The sequence below is a fragment of the Balearica regulorum genome, chromosome Z (genome assembly GCF_011004875.1).
Source record: "Balearica regulorum gibbericeps isolate bBalReg1 chromosome Z, bBalReg1.pri, whole genome shotgun sequence".
In the NCBI taxonomy this organism is placed as follows: domain Eukaryota; kingdom Metazoa; phylum Chordata; class Aves; order Gruiformes; family Gruidae; genus Balearica; species Balearica regulorum.
Window position 1 is genome coordinate 48,468,769 of NC_046220.1, and position 22,112 is coordinate 48,490,880.

General features: G+C 37.2%; 1 protein-coding gene across 2 annotated transcripts in view; it reads left to right on the plus strand.

Moving 5' to 3' along the window:
• The window catches only part of PCSK5 (proprotein convertase subtilisin/kexin type 5), a 261,481-nt gene that overhangs the window by 175,126 nt on the left and 64,243 nt on the right, over nt 1-22,112 (plus strand). Inside the window, exons 14-21 of one of the 2 annotated variants that reach the window (XM_075739241.1) lie at nt 6,083-6,226; nt 7,746-7,848; nt 8,393-8,586; nt 10,062-10,146; nt 12,833-12,930; nt 13,495-13,624; nt 14,666-14,781; nt 16,626-18,639. In XM_075739241.1, the coding sequence (XP_075595356.1) occupies nt 6,083-6,226; nt 7,746-7,848; nt 8,393-8,586; nt 10,062-10,146; nt 12,833-12,930; nt 13,495-13,624; nt 14,666-14,781; nt 16,626-16,741 (986 nt within the window). In that variant the 3' untranslated portion in view covers nt 16,742-18,639. Of the gene's footprint in view, nt 1-6,082; nt 6,227-7,745; nt 7,849-8,392; nt 8,587-10,061; nt 10,147-12,832; nt 12,931-13,494; nt 13,625-14,665; nt 14,782-16,625; nt 18,640-22,112 lie in introns of those variants that run through there. The other variant, XM_075739243.1, reaches the window with a different exon arrangement.

The following is a 22,112-nucleotide window of genomic DNA, read 5'->3' on the forward strand; positions in this document are numbered from 1 at the left end:
TCCTTGCTTTGTATTTTTTATCCTACTCATAAGAAAAGGTGGTATTTATCAGTGTTTATACAACAAGAAAATCCCACCATACAAGAGAAAGAAATTCATGGCTTGCTACCATGGGTAGGTTGCATCGTGCTCCTGTGTGTATGGGCAGAGTACTCAGACCCGGCATTCATTCACTCATGAACTGTGCTCCTAGTAAGAATTTTTGAGGCTACAGACATTATTCTGCTTTTAATTGCCACTGCACAATTCAGTTTCATTCACATATTTCAGTATGAGCACTTTGAGAGAAGGGGTTTCAAAGAGACTCATGGGAGTACATGCTTACTTCTATTTGCTGGTTATGAGAGATGGGTATATACTTGCCTTTGGACTTACTGAAAATTTGAACCTTAAACGACATTTTGAAATAGATACAGTATACACAGGCAAAAATACCACTGTTTATGCATGAGTTCTGAATAAAGTCCTTCCTTCTGAGCCCCACATCAAGGTAGGTGGAAACCCTTTAATAAAAATAATCAAAGGTGAAATATCACTTAAACAAATAATCTAGATGAAAACATGTTAGAGAGACAAATACTATTGATGTATAGGAAATTATGTATCACTAAATCTAAATTAACACTTACTCTGATTGGACAGCATGTCAGAATGCAATAATATTACATTGGAAGTGACAGATTAGTTGATTAGTGTTTTCTCATAGATAAAATTTAATTATGAGAATTCTGCTATGAAATATATTTAGGACTATGATGACATTCACAATAGAATTAGTTTATCATTCAGTGGCATAAAAGATACATTCAATCTCAGACAGCTAAGTAAACTCACAAAGCAGTAAGAGTTTTCTAATTGATTTGCTAAAAATCAATTCTGAATTTTAAGACATAGATGTTAACTTAAAGTACTTCAAGTTTTAAAAATATATCTTTGTGAACTTAACAATAGGGGATTTTTAAGTGTGTTTGTTCCTTAATTAGTAGGTTATTGGAAGTCATTAAAACTATTCAAATGAGCCTTGCTAAGTAAAAGTACTTTTGTTTCTACTAAGTGAAAAAGCACACATAAAGAAACATTGACTAAAATGCAAACTGAAGTGCTTAAAAGCTTTGAGTTTAAAATAAAAAAGGCTAGCTTCATAGGGCATGTGCATGTAGTTGGCTGTTCTAGAAGAATGTTAATTGATTCTACTTTGTCCAAGAAAGGCCTGTTAATGTTTCTGCCACCAGATATGGAGATGGAGTACTTTGTCTTCCTCTTGGTTGAAATTTGGTTTGTTAAATCATTCAATTTGGAATGAAGGGTATGTGTAGTTCACCTGTTCAAGATAAATGTGTTATACCGGGAGGCCACCTGGTCCAATCACTCCTGCAGCTTACTAACTCAGGAGGACTATTTCCGTCATGACTTAGAGCAAGCCAGGGCACAGGAGGAATTCCAGTGTGTGAACGTGGACTTGTCCAGTCTCCTTCCTATTCCAAGTGGTGGATGAGCCAAACTCAACTTTGGACAAAAATGAACCCTCTCATTTCAAAATTATGAAATTATTTTATGCTGCTTAGATAATTTTCTGTCTAAAAAATCTAGCACAGAGATCAGCCTCACTCAACTGCTGTTGAAATCAATGGAATTGAATGAGAATTTTAATTCTTTATTTCTGTTCTTCATTAGCTGAATTATGTTCTTTTTAATGCATCAGATAGCCCAGTAGCCAGTCTCTCTGCTTTTTAAAAAAGTTGCTTTGCCTGTCTGGCCATCAGATCATGTTCTCTTATTGTCTGTCTCAGTTGTCTGCATAACCTCAATTTTTTTTAGGATGCTCAACCGGCAGTCATAAGCCAAAATTTTTACAACCTGTCATGTCAGGCCAATAAGTCCCTATTGAAGACCAAGATAATCAGTGTGATTTTCAAAATTGCTGAGCAGTAAACAACTTTTTATTAAAGTCTGTGGTAACTCTAGGGTGGCCAGTGTCATTTAAACATCAGCTGTATACTCAAGTGTTAACTTTAAGCACAGCATTTTGAAAATCTTTATTACCATCCTCTAGAGCTCCGAAATAAAAAAAACAGCACTGCCAGTGTTTCAATTTTCACGTCATTTTATCTGCACTGACACTTCTCACCATGGTTTTGCAGTGGTGAAATGTTCTTAGCTAAAGTGATGTTAATTGCACCAGTAAACACAGAGCAAAGTTTCCAGTACACTAAAAAGGGGTATTCATTAAATGTATTTGGAAAAGCAGCCATAGACTATGAGCAGAACTGTTTAGGGATCCAGGGGGAGGTTTGATGTTTGGCGTTTTTTTTTAATTTTCAGTGCTTTAGAATTTGATAGAGAGGAGGCATCAAACAACAACTAAGTAATTTAATTTTAATCATATTACTGAAAAGAGACAAAAATCAATGATTTTAAACTCCATCTTGCACTTGTTATTCCTGACGCAGCCAGGAACATCTCTGGCTTGAAGGACAAGTTATGGTGGCTGTTCACCTTTGTGTGTACCAGAACCCAGTGGTTCATCCAACAGGCATAAAGGAGAGACACAGTGCAACACATTTCAGCTCTTCCCCTCTACTCTGTTCCTTGGCACATTCCCTGTTCTAAAGCCTAGAAAAGAGGTAGCATGGAGCCATTGTGCAAACTGCTCATCAGGGCTATTCTCCAGACATCTTTTACACCCCTTTTACGTCACCAGGACAGTCTAAAAGTGGCCAGCTGCATTTCCAGTTTTACACTTTAAAGCGTGTTCCTGCACACTCTTGTTTTACATACATAGTTGTATAAGTCTTACTGATTTATTGATTTCAGTGCTTTATATATACTCTTCTCAGTGCTACAGTGGCTAATCTTATGAGACTTGTGAATTTAGATTCTGGTTCATTGTATACTGTCTAGTAATTTGTCCCCCATCTTTCTAGAGCAGTGGTTGCCCTGTGATGGAAGCTGTGCAGTAACACTTCTGTTCAGAAAGATTTGAAAGTGCTGTATATTAGTGGTGGATAAACTCAGCTGTTTGGGCATGTTGGCGTTAGCTTCTGCACTGAACAGACTGTGAAGTAAACAAAGGAGCTTAAACACAATTTATGGTGCCTCTCTGGTTTATCACCATAGCCTGCAGTTTATCACACTGATATCACCATCATGCCTGTTTCTTGTTTCTGTTGTGTGCATGTGTTTGTTTAGCTATTGAAAGGTCTTATAATTAAGAGCTGCAGTTTTCCTGTAATCAAATTGAGAACAAAGAGCCAACATGTCATCGTATCCCTCCATTGGCAAGGTAATGCCACATCTGTTACCTGTAAAGAAATGCAGGGTCCAGTTCATAAAAGTAGTACATGTGATTTCTGCATTTAATTCTGTAGAGTTTATGGAGGTGGACATGTGCTTGCTGTGAAACACTGTGATATATGCTTTCTCCTATACATACAGCATGGGACCTCTCTTACATACTAACAAGCAGGGTGAAGGATTATTCTAGCCAAGTGATGGAATCAGCCAAAAATGGGGAAAGAAAGATTTTGGCTTAAGTGTGCACACTTTGTTTATTCATTATAAAAGTGTGTGTGTATGTATATATACTTAGTTATTAAAATATTTTCACTGTGCAAATTAAACCTGCCTTGAGGCAGACTTCATTTATTTGCTGGCAAGTCACATGAATTTTTTCCCTCTTTATTTGCTGAACCATTCTTAAAAGGCAACTAATCTCCTGAGAGACCCTGCATTATTCCCCTTACTGCCCTTTTGCATTAGGTATACATTCAAGGCACCAATCCTTCCTGCAGTAATGCTAGTACAAGCCCTTCCATGTATGTAAAGTCCAGACACAATACACAGCACCTGAGGAGCCTCTTTACCTGTGGGCATTTTTAGTAAGTCCTTGCAAATACTTTTTTCTAGTATTCAGCATTTTTACCAGTGTTCTGGAAGAAGTATAAAATAAACTCTTGGAAAGTTTAGTGATTGTGGAGCATAATAATGATGAGGATGATAAATAACTTAGCAAAACACACATTTTTTGATTGCATCCAATGTGTATATATATGCTGTAGAAGTGGGTTAAAACATGAAAAAGACAGCGACTGTACATGGAGAAGCTGTAGCTTTGAAAAGGCTAGATGTAGAGATGACTGCATATCTGGTTAAAAATGAGCTCCCAGTGTGACTTCTTTCCTTAAAAAGACAAATGCCTTTAAGGACCCAGCTGAATCACTCTAAAGAACATGGAGAGGTAATTTGATCCCCACATGTCTATACAGGAAGAAATTATGTGATTTGGGTCTTTTTAACCTAGTGGGGACTAACGAGCTACATGGCTGTGAGGAAAAGACAAATTGAAAATAAGGTATATGCAGTTTTACAGCCCAAGTAATTAGCCAGTAGTTTGGCAGCAGGTGTGGTAGACTTTTCATCAGTTAACTTTTTAAATCAGGATTGAATGTCTCTTTTAAAAAAGTAATGCTTTTCTTTAGCTGTGAAAAGTTGGAAGCTAGTGTGTGAAACAACTGTCGTGTGATGTAGTCTGTTGTCTGTAGTTTCTTCTCAAAAACTGAGTATAGAGCAGAGAAGATTTCATATGAAGTGTAGAAATTTCTGTCCCAGAAGGATTGAACTGGGTTGGCAAGAGACAGAGAGATAACAGAGATTCCCGTCTTTAACCCCAGTATAAACCATTTAAAAGAATTGGGCTATCGTCTATCAGGTAGTGGTTTTGCTTATTGTTGCTTACTGCTTGAAGGATGAATGTAAAAGCAGAGAGATAATGTATTGTCATGGTCATATCAATGGAGGATACCAGATTGCATTGGGAAAAATACAGAAAATCACTTGTAAAGGTCAGAGTAATTTGCTTGCACAGGTTGAAACAGTCCAAGTGAACAATATGAAAGCTCAAATTATTGAGGATCATCAAAATGAAAGAAGAGGAAGATTGCTTGAATTTAACTCTATGTGAAGTATACTAAGTGATTTTCTTCAGAAAAGACATACCTGGATTACATTTCTTTTAAAATAGTAGTTCTAGGGGAAGAGTATTTTAACCACGGAACAGCCTCCAAAACAGGATCTTTCAAATTCAGAAAATAAATACTCCCTGCCTCTCTGTTCTTTCTCTTCTGATGAGAATTTAACATTTACAACTAGCTACTCCACAATAGATAAAGATAATCAAGAGAATAGCATAAAACCAAATTTATGTTCCATCTTTTCAAGCAGGGATGTGGGTTTTATGCATCATTACTTTAGGCATTATTTCAAGCCTGAGTCCTTTTGCTCTTTCACAGAATTAATTCACCAGGTAGACAGAAAGGTGGGGACTGGAAATTCACACTTTATGTCCTGACAGCCTGAACTGATGACTGATATACATATATCTTTCTATTTTTCCACAAAAAAAACCACCTTGCGTCAGGCAGGCAAACAAATTTTTCTTTCTTCGCTCAAGTACTGAAAGGATAAAGTATATCACTGAAAATGCAGTGATATATCGGCCAAATAACTAGGGCAAATAAATGAGAAATTATGCTGGTTTGGGAGGGGACACTGATGTTTTATCATGGAGATTTTAAAAGAAGTTGTTTCCTGAAGATGTGTCCTGTAAACTAATGAAAAGTACTCTTGAGTAATAAACAAAATGTAACCCTTTCTTAAGTCAGAATTCTGAATACAGCTAGTTAGCTTAAAGATCTCAAATAATAATTACTGAATAATTACTGTTCTGAGGGAAAGTGAAATCCAGAGCAAAAATTCCTTGCTGAGTACCATATATATTTTCCAAATAACTGTGCAGCCAAAGATTTTGTTGTTTATTATTTATATTGAGTTCAACCTGTGGTGCAAACTTTTACTAGACCTACAAGAGGCTGGAGTGCAATGAAAATACTGTGTAAAAAGTATGATTTCTCAGTTTATAGTGAAGCAGTGATTGTACTATCTATATTAAACTAAAGACACTTATTTGAAAAGCAACATTTTCCATACGTCCTCACAAAGTCATGTTTACAAGTGATATGTTTTTGTAAGACACAGAAAATAGAAATGGTTTCTAAAAACTAGATTTTAAATACTTAACTTCTAGGCAAATTGAAAGAGTGGTCCTTAGTACTGTATGGAACATCCATCCAGCCTTACTCACCAAGAAATGATTTTCCAAAAGTGGAAAGAGTGCGCTCTAGTCCAGCTGAAGACCCTACAGAAGATTATGGAACAGATGACTATTCAGGTGTGTGACTTCATTTACTCTGATTGTGCATTTACTGAACACATGTGAGGTTGAAGGAGTGACCTAGGACACTGCATATGTAAAATGTTCAGTGAAGTGGATTCTTAATTTAAGATCACAACTATTTGTTTCATAATTTAAATATTTTCATTTCATCCTTATGAGTTTGTAAGCATAGAGTTATATATTTTTAAGCTACACTTAATATACGATGAAGAATGCACTGCTTTTCATGTATTTAAAAATATATACACATACATATGCACACACACACACATATATATATCAAGAACATTATCTTCTACGTCTGTGTTGTTTCTCACTGATCCCTATAGAAGTTTTTCAACCTTATCATTAGACTTTATTGGAGTTAGATTTCTGGAACTGCAAAATAGGTCAAGTTTGCAGTTTCCTACACGTAATCCAACATTAAGAGCATCCTGTAGATGGTTAAAGCTGATGAATCTTAAGTATAGCTCCGGCAAGCAAACAGCAGGACAAAGTTCAGTTTAGAAGTTTCTGTTATTACAGTGTCCTGTCACAGCGTGTCAGACCCACAGTCCCTATATTAGATGAAGAGCTGCTGAACTCCTTGTTCTGGTACGTGATGAAACATTATTATCTCTGCTGTAAAGGTCACTAACTCCTTAAGTTTTTGTTTGAAGCAAACTCACTTTGCTTCAAATTTACCTGATGTTAGGAAAAATTTCAAGGTGGCTGGCAAACTCAATGCATTTCATTCACAAGAGAGCAGTGATCCTGAAAATTGTAACTTCGTGCTCAGGCTTTGTTTGCCTACATAAAGGCAGGAGTCGATGGTTCTCTCCTCCAGTAGAAGGAAGGACCTATTTGAAAACTGTAAACATAAAATCATAGAATATCTCAAGTTGGAAGGGATCTGTAAGGATCATCGAGTCCAACATGAGTGCAGGTGAGATTAGGAAGAAAGGCTTGCTAATCAGCAAGTACTAGCCAAGACTTTTGCAGCATGTAACAGCACAGAGGGAAGTGCATCTGGGCCCTAGTGGCTGGTTCAGTTGGGTTGTGGTAGCCAATTGGGCAAGTTGTTACCCAATTGGTAACTATAGTAGCCACTGACCATGTTGTTTGTCATTTATGTTGACCTGCTTGTCATAAGTGATTTTGCTAATAATTCCTTATTACGAATTACAGAAGCCTTTGCACATTTCTGAATAAAATTCAGAATGATTTGTTACTCATTATGAAAGCATCTGTTTGGATCCAGAAATGGTTTCTCTTTGATAGATTCTATAGAGGATGTCACGCTTGCTAGAAATTAAAAATCACTGTGAATAAATACTGAGGCCAGGATCTGCAAAGTCTTCAGGTACTAAAAAACTTCTCTTTTTGATAGAGCCAAATTACTATTTGGAATTTAGATCAAACAGGGAAACAGAGTAATTGCATTCTGCATTAAAATACTATATTTTAAGGGGTGTTAAGTACTAAATGAGAAGTTTTAATCCCTTCCTTCCCCTGTATTCTGGTTTTACTACAGGTCCCTGCAATGCAGAATGCAGTAAAGTAGGATGTGATGGTCCAGGACCAGATCATTGTACCGACTGTCTGCACTACTACTACAAATCTAAGAACAACACACGGTAAGACCAAGAGAAAAAATCTTTGCTTCATAGATATCTTAGTGTTATATCTTAACTTCCTTTCCTCTTCTCTTTGCTGCAGTCATGGATAATTCATTTTCCACTGGATTTGGCAAATTTTCTTAGGATTTGAAAAAAAAACAACCCTAGCTAATCAGAATTTAAAGTACAGCCTTCAAACACCCTTCTCTGATTATTTCCCCATCTCTTGATTATTTTTTCATAAGAGACTATATATATATATATCACTGTGATAGCTACTACAGCTTCTGTGATTGAGTTTGAACAAGATAGGAAGAAATGCAGATGGTCAAAAATGATACTGTCTGACAAGGTATTTGCCAGTGAGATAGCATATGCTGTAGGGAAATAAATGGAAGAGGCAGCTTGATGCAATGTTTAGGAGGATTACATCTTAGTAAACACGTGATCATTAGAAAAGCAGCAATGCTGAGAAATACTTCTGCTTTGCAGTCATGGTCCAGGAATGTGGTGGCAGGTTATTTCATTAACGACTCTGCCTTCTCTTCCCTGCTGTCTGCAGGATCTGTGTTTCGACCTGCCCACCTGGTCACTACAATGCAGACAAGAAACGCTGTAAAAAATGCTCACCCAATTGTGAAACCTGTGTTGGAGGCCATAGTGACCAGTGCATGACCTGTAAATCTGGCTACTACCTGAATGAAGTAACCAATAGCTGTATTACCAACTGCCCTGATGGGTTTTACCTGGATAAGAGTTAGTATTTCTTATTGTTTCTTTATTGTGGGCTACAGAATTTGATCTGGGGAGGTTGCTGGAATACTTATAAGCAGGACAAGTGTATGTTGATGCATCTATCTCTTATCCTATTCTTCTTATTAAATTGTTGCCAAGTGTGATCAAGAATCTCCTCAAAAATCTTCCTTTATTTCAGAAAACATGCTTAGTGGCATTCCAGCTTGTGGCTGGGAACAACAGTAGCAGAACGAGGGCAGTTCAAGAGCAAGTCAGCTGCAGGACAGAGCAGGTTATCACTACTCCAGAAAGGGACAGGCAGCACTCACATTCTGAACATGAGGCATTCTCCATTCGCCAAAGTTCAGATGATATGGCACCAGATAGAAGAGAGACCTGAGGAATTGACCATGGCCACTGAACTGGAGCTCTAAGAAAAATAGGCTCCTCAGATGTAAAACATGGTTGCAATTAATGCCTCTGGCAGACCTAAGTACCTGCAGTGATGTGATGACCCTAGAGCAGTAATTCTCTGCCATGTGAGATGCCTGCCTTCAGTTTCCTCCTGTGATTGCCAAGTAGACTGCCCATGTTTGATTTCCAGCTTTGGCTAGCAAAAATACTTAGATATATATTGAACATGTGCCTACAACTGCAGTGGCTGCAGTTATCTTTAGGCACATCCTTAGAAGATAAATATGTGCTCAGGAGCTTTGTTCATCTAGGTACCTAACCTTTTGCTTTTCTGCATCATGAAGCTGTGTGTTCATTTTTGCAAATTAGTAAAAACAGGTACTACTTTAATTCTTCCATTTTTCACTGTGTGAGAACTACAATAAAGGGAATTCCTTTCCACCCAATTAAGATGGATTGATGAAAATTTAGGATTAAATTGGAACATCAGGTTTTTCTTCTCAGAAATGTACATGGCACTGTGTCTCAATAGACAGCAGGTCTGAAGAGAGAGAGAGAGAGAGATTTCTTAAAGGAGGGAGCTCGTGAGATGAAAAGGCAGGTGTTAAGTAATTTATGTGTTAAGATCAGACCTGTTCATGCATGTGTGTCTTTAAGCACCAAATCAGGAAGACAGGACAGACTGCTTGCATGGAAAGTGTAAGAGGTGAATTACAGGACAGTCTCTGGAACACATGGCAATCATTACTGCGTATCACTGCTATATGAAAAGGTTATTTAAGTCCATATTATAAATACTTAATATAAATTTTAAATGTTTAAGAAGATTTTTTAATGATCTCAAAGCATATTTTTCTCAAGGTACAACTACAAATTCAAATGTTTAGAAATAGGTTAAACCATTTGATGTTTGATGGAAAAAGCTAATGCTAGGCAGAATTTAGCTATTTTAGTCTAGCTTGCTGCTTCCCTTTCTGATTGGAAGCTAGAAAGCAATAAGTCATGTAATAATATATCCATATAGTTTTATTAAACATAACTGACCAAGGTTTTCTGGGCTGTTTTCTTTTTTTCCTTTGTAGATAAGATTGTTTGCCGAAAATGTAGTGAAAACTGTAAGACATGTGTTGAATTCCAAATCTGCACAGAATGCAAACATGGCCTAAGGTAAGAAAATGATGGATGTGGCTAAACACAATACCTGAAGAGGCTTACAAGACTGTGGATACACATTGAAGAACATCAGATAGCTATTTAACCTTGAGTGGCCCTCATTTCATGTTTTTCATCTCTGTTTAGTTTGTTGTGTGGTATTTTCTTGTGCTACTGTGTGCCAGTTTGGCTAACAATGGATTTTTAGAAAACCTCTCATTTCAGGTAAAATAAAAGCCACAGTAATGTGGAAAGCTGGCTTCTTCACTTTTTTGACCTACAGTGTGGTAGTCAAGGATTATTTTAGAGGTAGAGCTGATGAATCATATTAATCTTTCTGATTCATTCCTGTGATAGTTAGAAACTATTTTCTTATCTTTATTGTATTTCTTCATACATCCAGTCATTCACTTATCTCAAGTACCTCAGGCTCAATTCTATTACCATATAGCGTGCACATATTTTAAACAGCAGTGGATGTTTTTTCTTTATAGGGAAACTTAATAATTCTTGAAACTGATAGGTAAAACCTACAAAGCAGCAGTACACATTTCAAGCTCCTTTATGAATGAATGACCTTTTGATCCAAACAGCAAAGGTCAAAAATCTTATAAAATTCATGATGGAATGTATGCTGGCTTTATGCCACAAAAAATATGAAGTCAGTATTCAGTATCTGAAGGGGTTCTTCTTACAGAATTTAAGTGTTCTGTGAATGTTTTAACACTGAAGTTTTACCTTCCATGAAAGTGGATTTTCATCTCCTAGTTAGCAAAAGCTGAATGTTGTTTGCTTCTAGGACATCAATAGCTGGATTCCTTCATAATGGAATTCTCATTTCTGCGTATTTGTGTTGCATCTAGATTCTCCGAGTGCCTGCACAATTTTTATTACGAATATTTCTATTTTTTTAAAACTGACCCTTTGAAAAGGAAATGTGCTCTAATGGGAAAGAAAGCGTGGGATTGGATCAGAACATTGGTCTATTTACTCTCTCTGTGAAACATGAGTATCTGCTTCCCTTTTAAATATTATTAAATTTGCAGTCCATGTTAAGATTTTGGAGAATTTCAACAGTGTCAGCATGACCTTCGGTGCAAAATCAGTTAGTGCGAAAAGTTAGTAAATTAGCAGTTTAGAAGTTCCTGCAATGGGCAAGTATGTCAGGAGACTAACAATTACATAGATTTGGGACCTTATAGGACACAGTTGCTATAGAAAAGTTATGCCCACATTTTCTTTATTTCTCAGGAACTGATTTTCCCTGCACATTAACATAAATAGCAGCTTGTAGCACCACTGAATAAAGTAGACAAGTCCATTCAGTGTGAGATGAGAAGAAGAAATTGAAATATAAAAAAATCAAAAGAACTCAAACTTCATGTTTTCTTGGGCAATATTAGCAAACTGCAATTGATTTTTGGGAACATTTTGGAAAAACACCATCTGTGTGGGTGGGACAGATAAAATGGAGCCTTGCAGGGCATGCATTTCATATTCCCCATTTATTCAAAACTTGCTGCATTTTCTTGGCAGAGTTGCCCATGGGAAGGGCCCTGGGTGGGACTTGGGAGACCTGGATTCCAGTTCTGATCCTGTTACTGGCCAATTAAATAAACTTGGGCAAATTATTAGTTCTCCCATCTGTAAAAACATAATGCTACCTGCCTTATAAAGCACTTTGAGGTGTGTGACTGAGGAAAAATAATAAGAAAACAGTTTAGCTTTGTTGAATTGCTAATTTTACTTTTTTTTTTAAACTGGGACCATATACACTCTTGAAAATTTCCAGTGGTGCTGAGCACACACGACTTCTGCTGGATCCAATCTGTAAAGCAGGGTTAGCACTCACTCAGGGTGGTAATCCCCAGAGCTGAAGAACATTTTTAGAGAAAGAGTTAAATTGGATGAAAACTGAGGTTCCACAGAAGATGGCAAACACGGCAGGAAATTCCTAGCTTAAAAAAAAACAAAACCAAAACCAAACACACTGCTCTAGGCACCTTATAACATGAAAGCATAAACAGCTACTTAGAGGGAATCATGGAAATGTGACTCTTTATGCTATTTCTTTTTCCTCTGTTACTCACTCTTTTGTGCTCTCTCAAAAGTGCCTGCAGGCAGAATACCTCTGGCTGTAGTCTTGATAAATCTCCCCAGCCACTCAGAACGGGCATTCAGTTAGGAGGTTTCAAAGGAAACTTCTCTTGCAGAAAGAGGTGGTGATTTCCTTCACTGTGAATCTATTCTTAACCTGTGCTGTAGCATAGTATCAGGAGATGCTGCTGGTCTTTCAAGAGAAGCATGAGATGTTGTTAACAAGTCCCTTAGCATTTTTTTTAATGCAGTAGTGTGCTGGCCCTGTACCAAATTCCTTGCGGGTAATTGTATTTTACATGTCTGAATTTTTAGTACTCTTTGGCATTGTTCATTTTTTTCCTGTCCCCTACTACTTGGTAGTATTTACAATGAGTTTGTAAACAGCTTCAGTATTTCACCATGGGCAAAACGTCATTTCATTCCCTCTTGAAGTGATTGCTGTCTCTAAATTTATAAAATAATGACCAATGAAGGAAGCTGGTGAATCCTAATATATGAGTTGTTCTTTTATTAAAAGAGAACTACTGGTTTGTGCATGACCGTCTTGTCCTCTGCTGCTGCTATTTGCCCAAACACTGTGCTCTTTTCCTTTTTCCAATAGCTTGCATGGCACTAAATGTGCTATTCGCTGCGAAGAAGGAAAATACCATAATGGTAGAGAATGTGAACCATGTCACCGTTCCTGTGCAACATGTGCAGGTACTCCACTGACACTTATCTGCATCATTTCCCTTCCTCTCTATTTTTAGTTCTGATTTTATTCTACTATATCACAGTTACAGTATAATGTGATTGTTTACATGTAAAAACTTTATTCTATTGATAGTTCCTTAGTATATTTTAAATATAGTAGACTTCGTTCAGCTAACATGAAAATCTAAGTTTTTTACTTGAAAGTGTGCATACGTTCTTTCTTCTTTTTCTTTTTTTTTTTTTTTACTTTTCTTTTTTTCCTCAGAGTTCATTCTGATTTCCAGTTATGCCCTCCATTTTCTTTCTGGGTTGGAATAATGACTGATAAATTTTGTGTGAGCTTTAGAACCCCCAACAGCCATTTCTTTCAGAAAAAGATATACTGAAATTATGTAATGTTGTTTATTCTAACCATGTACCTTTGTTGCTTGATGTTACTGTTTGAAAGAAAGTAAGGCAGGTAAACCATATTCTCTAAAATGATATGATTTTGCTGTAGTTAGAGGTGATCTGTGTTAGGCAATAAGACGAACTAGCCAGTAATACAGTATCTTTTCTCTCTGGTTTAAGGTGCTGGAGTAGATGCCTGTATAAACTGCACACAAGGTTATTTTATGGAAGATGGAAGATGTGTGCAGTCCTGTAGTAGTGGTTATTACCTTGATCACTCTACTGAAAGTGGATACAAAAGCTGCAAAAGGTATGATCAGTGGCTAATACATGTGTCTGATGTTTGGCAGTATATTAGCTATTAGCTAGTGTTGAAAAAGATACTACTTATGAGAATATAGAACACTGCTGACTTCAAAAAATGGAAAAAGTATGTTGCATGCTAAGCAGATGAAGAAAAAGCATTTTTTTATTATTAATCTGATTTATATTCATGCAGATCTCCTAAAAGTGTTTTTTCTTGTACATATATGTGTCCTTCACTTTAAAAAAGCCTGTAGTGAGAATCTAAGAAGATATGCACAGAAATGTAAAATTTACAAATCTGGCAGGGGATACGCATTTCTCAGTAACAAACAAAAATACTCAAACCATTTTTTTTAATTGCGAGTTAATTACTATTGATAAGGACCATTTCAGTTCTTCAGCTGCATATTCACAAACATGGCAGAAGTGTATTACTAGGTTGCTGTCCAGAATAGCTCACCTGACTCAGTATACAAATGGGTGGATAAATCTTGGACAAGGCTGTGCTGTGCAAGGAAGGGACATTTTCTTCTATTCCATTCTTTGTTAAACAAATGCCATTTGTTGCCCTTTGGAATCATTTATTATTGCCTCACTTTGAGTTCAGGGCAGGAAGGGAATCACCCTGTGTTTTTCTACACACACAAAAAAAATAAAATCAATACACAATGAAACTATGATGAAGCCAGCAGGGTGATTAAAGGACTAGGCAGCAGGTCAGTCTTCTCCATCCTGTGGCTTTAGCTCATGCTTTGCTGGCACGTGTATGCACAATCAGCTTAATACTTCTGTTGCTTACGTCTGCGTAGTTCCAAAATACTGCAATAATGCAGCTACTTAGTAAAAAAGTGTGAATAGAAAGTCGTTGGAGGAAAAAGACAGGACTGGGTTGAAGGGAAGTTAACTAATTTTTTGTTATTATTATCATTAGAGCAGCTGATACCTCTAGAAACATCAAATAAGCCCTTTGCAATACTGAAGAGGTCTCGTAGGAACTCTTGTATTTGGTGAGGCCGTAAGACCACCTCCTGCCATTGTCTTTCAGATGCGATGCCAGTTGTTTGGATTGCAGTGGTCAAGGAGATAGAAACTGTACTAGCTGTCCAAGCGGCTATAACCTAGACACTGGTGTCTGTGTAGTGGGAACAGTCTGCAAGGATGGTGAGTGCAATTCTCTGAAAAGATGGTTTTACCACTGCCAGCTTCTTCTTTTACATGTATTGAGTTGGTTTGGTCTGTTCCTTTTCTTCTGTTACAGTCTTGATTTGAGGTCTACACTACTTAATTTTTTCAGGTGAAAAGCAGAAAACTACATTTATGTGTGTTAACAAGATTAGTCACATCCACTTTACCTGAATTTCATATAAAAGTTTCACCCCTGCCAACAACCTACTTTTCCTTCCTTATCTCTTTTTCAAAAGCCATTGCTTTCAAAAGTTTTTTATATGATAACCCTAGTGTACTATCAATAGAATCACATTCATCTATTTCACCACTTTAAACTGTGTAAATGCTAGTAAGTAAAAAGAATGTTAAGTGCCTGTAGTATTGCTTGAATTATGTGAAAGAGTAATGAGAACAAAAGAATTCTGAAATAGGGACTACCCAGTTTGTGGTGGAGATTTGAACCTCCTCAAAGTTCTCTGTGGCAACCAAGATAGCATTCTTATTGCACATGATTGGCTTAATTATTCAGTAATATTCAGTCCTTTCAATGTAACAATTAGAGACACTTAGATAACATCATGCTTCCTTGAAAATATTACCTTATGAATTACTTGTAGATACAGCCCAACAAGTGCAGTCCAACAGGAAAATTTTACCAGAACAAAGCCCAGTGTTAAGCCATATGGAAGATACCTGACATAAGATGTATTTAAAGCTGACAATGACTCTTCTGCTGGATTTAGTAAGAGTTTTACCGAAGACTTAAAAATAAGGAAAAAAAAAAAAAGGGTGCAGGGTTGAGTCCTGATTTTGTGGACCTGTACAGCTCCTGTTGTAATTTAGGCCTTCAAACTTTGAAAAGTATCCTGTCCATCACAAAATTACGTTACAGGTACTGGTAAACCACTCATGAGACCTTTTCACATCAGGACGTTAGAATTGTCATTGTAATCTAGAACAAGTCCAGAGAAGATCAGATATAGATGGACAAAGGAAGTTTTGAGTAACCACAGTCTCAGTATGGTATTGCAGGTGAATTCTGCAATGCAAACATTTGACATACCAGTTTCATCTTTAATATGGTTGGATAAATCTGTCTTCATTTGTATACATGCAACTTCAATCAGATACACACGTAGTTCCCCAAGATTGGGGACACCCCATCTCAGTACTGTCTCCCTCATTCTTCCAAGTGCAGCTGTATTGAAAGGGCAACAAACACATCAGTGTGTGGGCCTTCAGGCAACTGCAGTGCACCGTGCTGGATACCACCACAGCACGTGTTCTCAGCAGTCCAGGATAGCCAAGGAAAGTCCCGAAGTTTGGAGGGGGGTGGGGGGGTGGGGGGTGAAATAGCAGAATTCTGTTAATTTACTGAGCATAAAGGGTCTCATTTCATTGCCTGACAATTAAGCATTGGTTACTAGTCTAACTCACTCTATAGAATTTGCATTTCTGTTGAGAATGTTTTATCCTTTTTCTGTGGTTTGACTGTTTTTTCTTTTGATTCATAAAAATTGAGAACAAATTCCTTTGCTGTAAATATCACTGTTTTCTAATTATTCTCTTTCTAATCTTTTTTTTTCCTTTTCACAAATGGATACCAATCATTCCCTGTCGGACCACACAATATCTCTTCCTGAAAAAAAAAAAATATTAAAAAATGCTGTTGACTGAAATTCCTTTTGATGGACCAAATTTCCTACTTACTACCTGCTCCTGAATGGTCTCTTCAACCAAATCTGCCTATCTGACCAATTAAACCTTCCTCCATTGTACACGCCATGCTCTCCAAACCTTCAACCTCCCCTCCTTCTCTTGCTGCTGCCCTCCGGAAGCCACGGAAGAGTCCTGGGCCGAGGGAGGATTCTGTATGCTGGTGAAAAAGAACAATCTCTGCCAGCGGAAAGTGCTTCAGCAATTGTGTTGCAGAACATGTACGCACAAGGGGTGAACTGACACCTCCCAGCGTCCTCCTGCTCCTGTAGACTTATAGATTAATCCGTATTATTGAAAAAGGAAAAAAGGAAAAAAAAAAAAAGAAAAAAAAAAAAAGAAAGCCACCTCTCTCTCTCCCCCCCCCCCTTTGTCTGGGGAGATGGTGAACTGTTTGTTGGAACTTAAATGGAAAAACTACAACACGCCTACCTTTCATAACTGGATGTCTAGAGTTGAGCATCCAGGATCACAGAGTCAGTATTGTGTGACCAAAGCATTTGATGCCAAAATTAACATTTAACTCATGATTTGATTTCCTGTCAACCTTAGGATTATTCCTGTTTTTTGAAGGTCCTTTTTCTTCCCTTTTTTTCCTGCTTCTTTCCCCTTCAAGATGTTTAAAGAGTGTTTCAAGAATACAACACAAGTTTACATGGATTAAAACTAAATAATACAAAAATGTTTGCATTAGTCTTTTTTGTGTTATGTGTATTGACAGGGGGAACTTGAGTTCCTGAGGGGATCAGAAACATCATTAATTGCAGGACTCAGTTCTGCCCCTTTTGTAACAGTATTTAAAAAAAGAAAAGTGAACATTTCTGCACACATTTCTTTCTTACTTCTTCTGCTGTGTGCTGTTTTTTGTATCACATGCAGTATGTATATATGTTTGCCCAAAATGTGGTTTTGGTCATATAGATTTCATTTTTAGACAGCTAGCTTATTAACAGATATGCTAGGATTTTTATTTTATTTTTTTAAATTGTCAAAGCTATTTCAAATAAACTTTAAAAAAAAAAATTGTTCCTGTAGTGAACAAATTCAAAACAATACTACTTCTCTTGGTTTGCATAAGTGAGAGTAATGTATACGCTCAGAAGTCAGAAAGCATTGCTAACATGTAAGAAGTATTCATAAATTATTGTTGTCTTGTAACGTTCACAAAAAAAGGGGATATTATCATACAGATATGTGGAGCTATTTCATAGTGCCCATATGTAAATGCCAGTGTGACTATATGCGACAGGATGTGTTTACAGGACTGGATTTATAATTGTGCCAAATACATCTCCAGGAATAATTACATCAATAAATCAATGGTTCTCTTGGTGTAACAATTGTGTCATGATGGGCCTGAATCTGCTTTTAACTACTCACAATGAAAATTTCAGCAGGACTAGTTCTGCTGAGGCCAATGGAGTTACCTCACTGTAAAACCATCCTGGGTGGTGAGAGAAGCGGCCCTTGCCTTTCTCTCTTCACCCGTGCACATGGCTGCCAGTACAAATTTCCGTTTAATATATCTTCATCAGCTTCACTTAGCATACTGTTCAAAAGACAGTCATTTAGCAGAAAACAGAAAATTGAACTTCAAAGATACTGCTTTCAGGGGATAATACTTAAAAAGTGCAAAGTGTCTTTCTCAGTTATTTTCCCAGGACACACAAATAGAAAATGCATTGCAAGTGTTTAAGCATGCAAATGTTAGAAAATAAAGAGGATCAAGAATAATTGTGGAAGTTTTACAAACGAATGGATACAAACCTATAGAGGTAACATGCCACCTTTAGCAGAGAGCAGGTAAATTATTACACCCTGCCTCGGTATGACAGGGGGCCAGTCAAGCTCCTTTGGTGCCCATTGCAAATTTCCTGATAAACATTCAAATTTAAGAGAGTTCAATTTGTGCTAGTTTAACTACTAGTCTGTTACTGCCTCATTTCTCAGTATAACATGTTTAACTAGAACATAATGCTTTCAAAGTTTAAGTTAATATTATATATATGTTATATATAAATATATATTCATAATTGAGATTTAATTATGTAATGGATTGTAAAGAATTTGTTTGGATACTTACAAATGTCTCTAACATATTATAGAGAAGAAATTAATATCTTTGTTTTCTTTAAACATTGACACATTGTTATATCCAAATTCACTTTTACTGAAAAAAAAATACTGTACATGTGTAAAATGTTCAGTTGTTATTTGTAAAATAGGGTAGTTCTGTTGTAATTGATATTGGCCAAAATCAATGTTATTCCATATTTTATTTTTTCTATTAAATTAACCGAAATTTCTGTTCTTTTGGTCTGGAAAAACATGTTGATAATCTGTATGTAAAGTATCTTTGATGAAGGCCACAGGTAGCTTTATGGTATAGCGCTCTTAGATATCACACACAGGTCATTGAAACAAATTGGGAGGGTAAGGGTGTTTAATTTTATTGTAGATTTTTTTTTGTTGTTTTAAGTGATGAAATTTATGATTGCAGAAATATGTGGTTTCCACGGAGGTCACCTTTTGTGTAGTAGCAGTACAGCCATGTCTGAACCCTAGAGGGTAACAACGTTGGCTTACTCTGACCAAACGAGTTTGTGATGGGTCTAATATTTTGCATGCTTAGGATTAAAAAGTGAAATGTCTAACTACCTATTGGCTCAGACAGTTTAGGAGGAAGGTTTCATCTTTGCAGTCATATGTGGCCATTTGCACAGTGAGATACTGTTGTCTGTTCAGTTGCTGATGCTCACATCCCACACACTTGAGATCACAACCCCAGACTCTCTGTCCTTGCCAGCAGATCAAAAGGGCTCTGTGTAGACTTATCTGTGACCCCTGCAGGATGAGATCATCCATCGGCATTAGCTGATGCTCTCATTCATTTCCCACTTAGTCCTACAACCTGAGTGGAGACCTGAGTGGCATCTTATCCAAGAAGTCATATATTTAGATGACGTTTTAAGCATGTTCACTGAGACCGTGTAAAGAATTTGCTGAAAAAAACCAGCCACTCACTTTTAAGCCTTAAACATCTAATTGTCTCTAATTTTGTTTCAAAACAAGTAGTTAGGTCATCATTCCCTGTCAGTCCTGGGAGCAAGCGTATGTGGGTTGGCACATTCTTAGCTGTATTTTGGTAGGACCACACCTGGAAAAAAGGTTGCCCTAACCCTTACAACAATATGATATGAAGAGCTGCTTCTTTCAGCTCCCACCCCACCTTCATCTTCCAACCAGCATGAGAAATTCAAACAATCATGGTGTCTTTTATTGTCAAGATTTCATCTTCTTTGGGTAGGAAACATACAAAGACTGATAATAAACTTCTTATACCTCTGGCAAAAGAAGTCTGCTCTAGAGGGCATATCTGTAAATGTTGGCCTGTGAATTCACATAGACAAGTAAGCATAGAACTGAGTTTTAGTCTGAAAACCAGTACCTTATGGTGTCAGCTCAGACTCTTTGATCATTTTTATTTGTGATGCCTTAATAGCAGTGGCCAGACGCAAGCAGAATTCATAAGCAACAGTATAGTTAGTCCTTGTATAAGAGGATTGCTGCAGCAATGGGATTGTAGTTGAAGGAAGATAGTTTGTTCCCAGCTGCAGAGTTTTATTAGGTGATCGATCCTCCCTCTCTGAGTCAATGGTGAGTAGTTTGGAGTGTTCAGTATTTGACACTGTTGTTGGCATGCAGAACAGACATGGACCATTTTATGAAGATCAGAAGCTGCTAAGCATGCACAAAATAATACTTTTCTCCATGTCTGAAAGGACTGTGGATGGCAGTCAGCCCAAATCTGTCCATTGATTTCTGTCTTATTTATATCACAAGCCAAAAAGCAATGACAAATTGAAGATGGTCTCCTAGTTAAGACATGTCACTTCCATGATGAGGTATTTGCCAGTTTGTGTCTGTTTAGGAGAATCCTTAGACAATCATGATTTAAACACAAACTGGACCCCCAAGTAGACCTCTTCTTTACTAAAAGTCTCAAAGACAGTGACAGCTTTAGTCCAAAGGAAAATATGTCTGATACATGTGCTAACACTATTTTTAACCATGAAAAAGTTTAGCATGCCCCAGACCTGCAGAACATCCTGCAGAAGCCTGTTATGTGAGGGACTCATTTTATAATAGAAGAAGTATTTCCTTTTCTGCAATGGCATTACAGCCTTACTCCCTTTCTAGCTGCAGCTAGCTAGCCTAGCCACACACCAGTGTTGTGGGATCAGCAAATCAGATACCTCCCAGGATATGTCAGTGGAAACCTTATGCTTCTGACCAGTAGCTCCTGTGGCTCTTGGCTTAGACCCTGCCTACCCACACACCAATCTCCACTGGTACATCCTGCCTCTTTCTGTGTAGAACACCTTTCTAATAAAGATTTCCCTATGAGACCTTACAGACTACCCTAATTTCTATAGGGACTGCAACTTTCCAATGTCCTGTGAAATTCTGAGCAACCGTTGCCACTGAATATATTGCATAATAGGAGGGCTGCTGCTTTTTCCACATTGTCAGGTAATGATAAGAGGTATGACAGTCTGACCCTTGAAGATGAGTAAACCTATATACAGAGATACTAGAGCTGACTACAGCAGTTTCACCAATCACTAAATACAACTTGCAACTGGTGATGACCAAGTTAATTGTTTTAATAGGCGCATCACAACCAGAGTGAGCATTATCTGTATGAGTGGCCACTTTAGGTAACTATCTGCTACTTTTTAATGAAATTATTTAATGAACTGAATGACTGTAAGAAGGCCTGTTATAAATTCAAAATTCCTGTAAAGACATTTAAGTGACTGCTTGTATGAGTCAAAGCTTTCAATTTGCAGTGCAACTCGCGGAACAATAACTTGTCTGTGATCCATTATCATGCCTTATATTTATATTGGATATGCCATTGTCTTGTCATTGGTACAGAATGAATCAAGAAAAGTTCTGCCATTAGATGTTTGTGCAAAATATTTTAAGCAAGCATTAAAAAGTTTTACAGCATACAAAGAAAAATCCTAGTCAAGTTTTCATCAAAAAGAAACACACCGACAACAACTTGCATGAGCTTGTTCAGAATATGCAGTTTCAATATATGAAGAAAAACAAGGTTGAAAACCTATTTTTGATGAACATTTTGTTTAACAGGGGAAACACTGATTTCTGCTTGGCATAATTTTTATTTACTCATCTTGAACTATCTTGGGACATTTCAATTTTTCATGAAATTGATTATCTGATTATTTACTACCTCCAGTCATGAGAGTGTGTTGGGGCTTAAATCCACCTCATTAGCAAGGACTAAAGAATTGTGGGTAGCAATACAGTGTCCCTGAGAACAAACTAAGGCTCTGAACCTTACAATTGCATCCAACCAGTGGAAGTGCAAACACCACCTGCATTTCCACCATTGGTTCCACATTGATGAGCAAAGAGGTTTCAGATCCGTTGAAGTCCTGGGACATTTCTGTGAAGTCTCAGAGCGCAGTAACATTGGGTCTTACTAGGGAAACTGTTCTGAAATCTTCAGGATAAAGCCAGAGAGATTGCAGTGATGTTCATGTGCTGTGCAAGGGTAGCAGACACCACTACAGAAT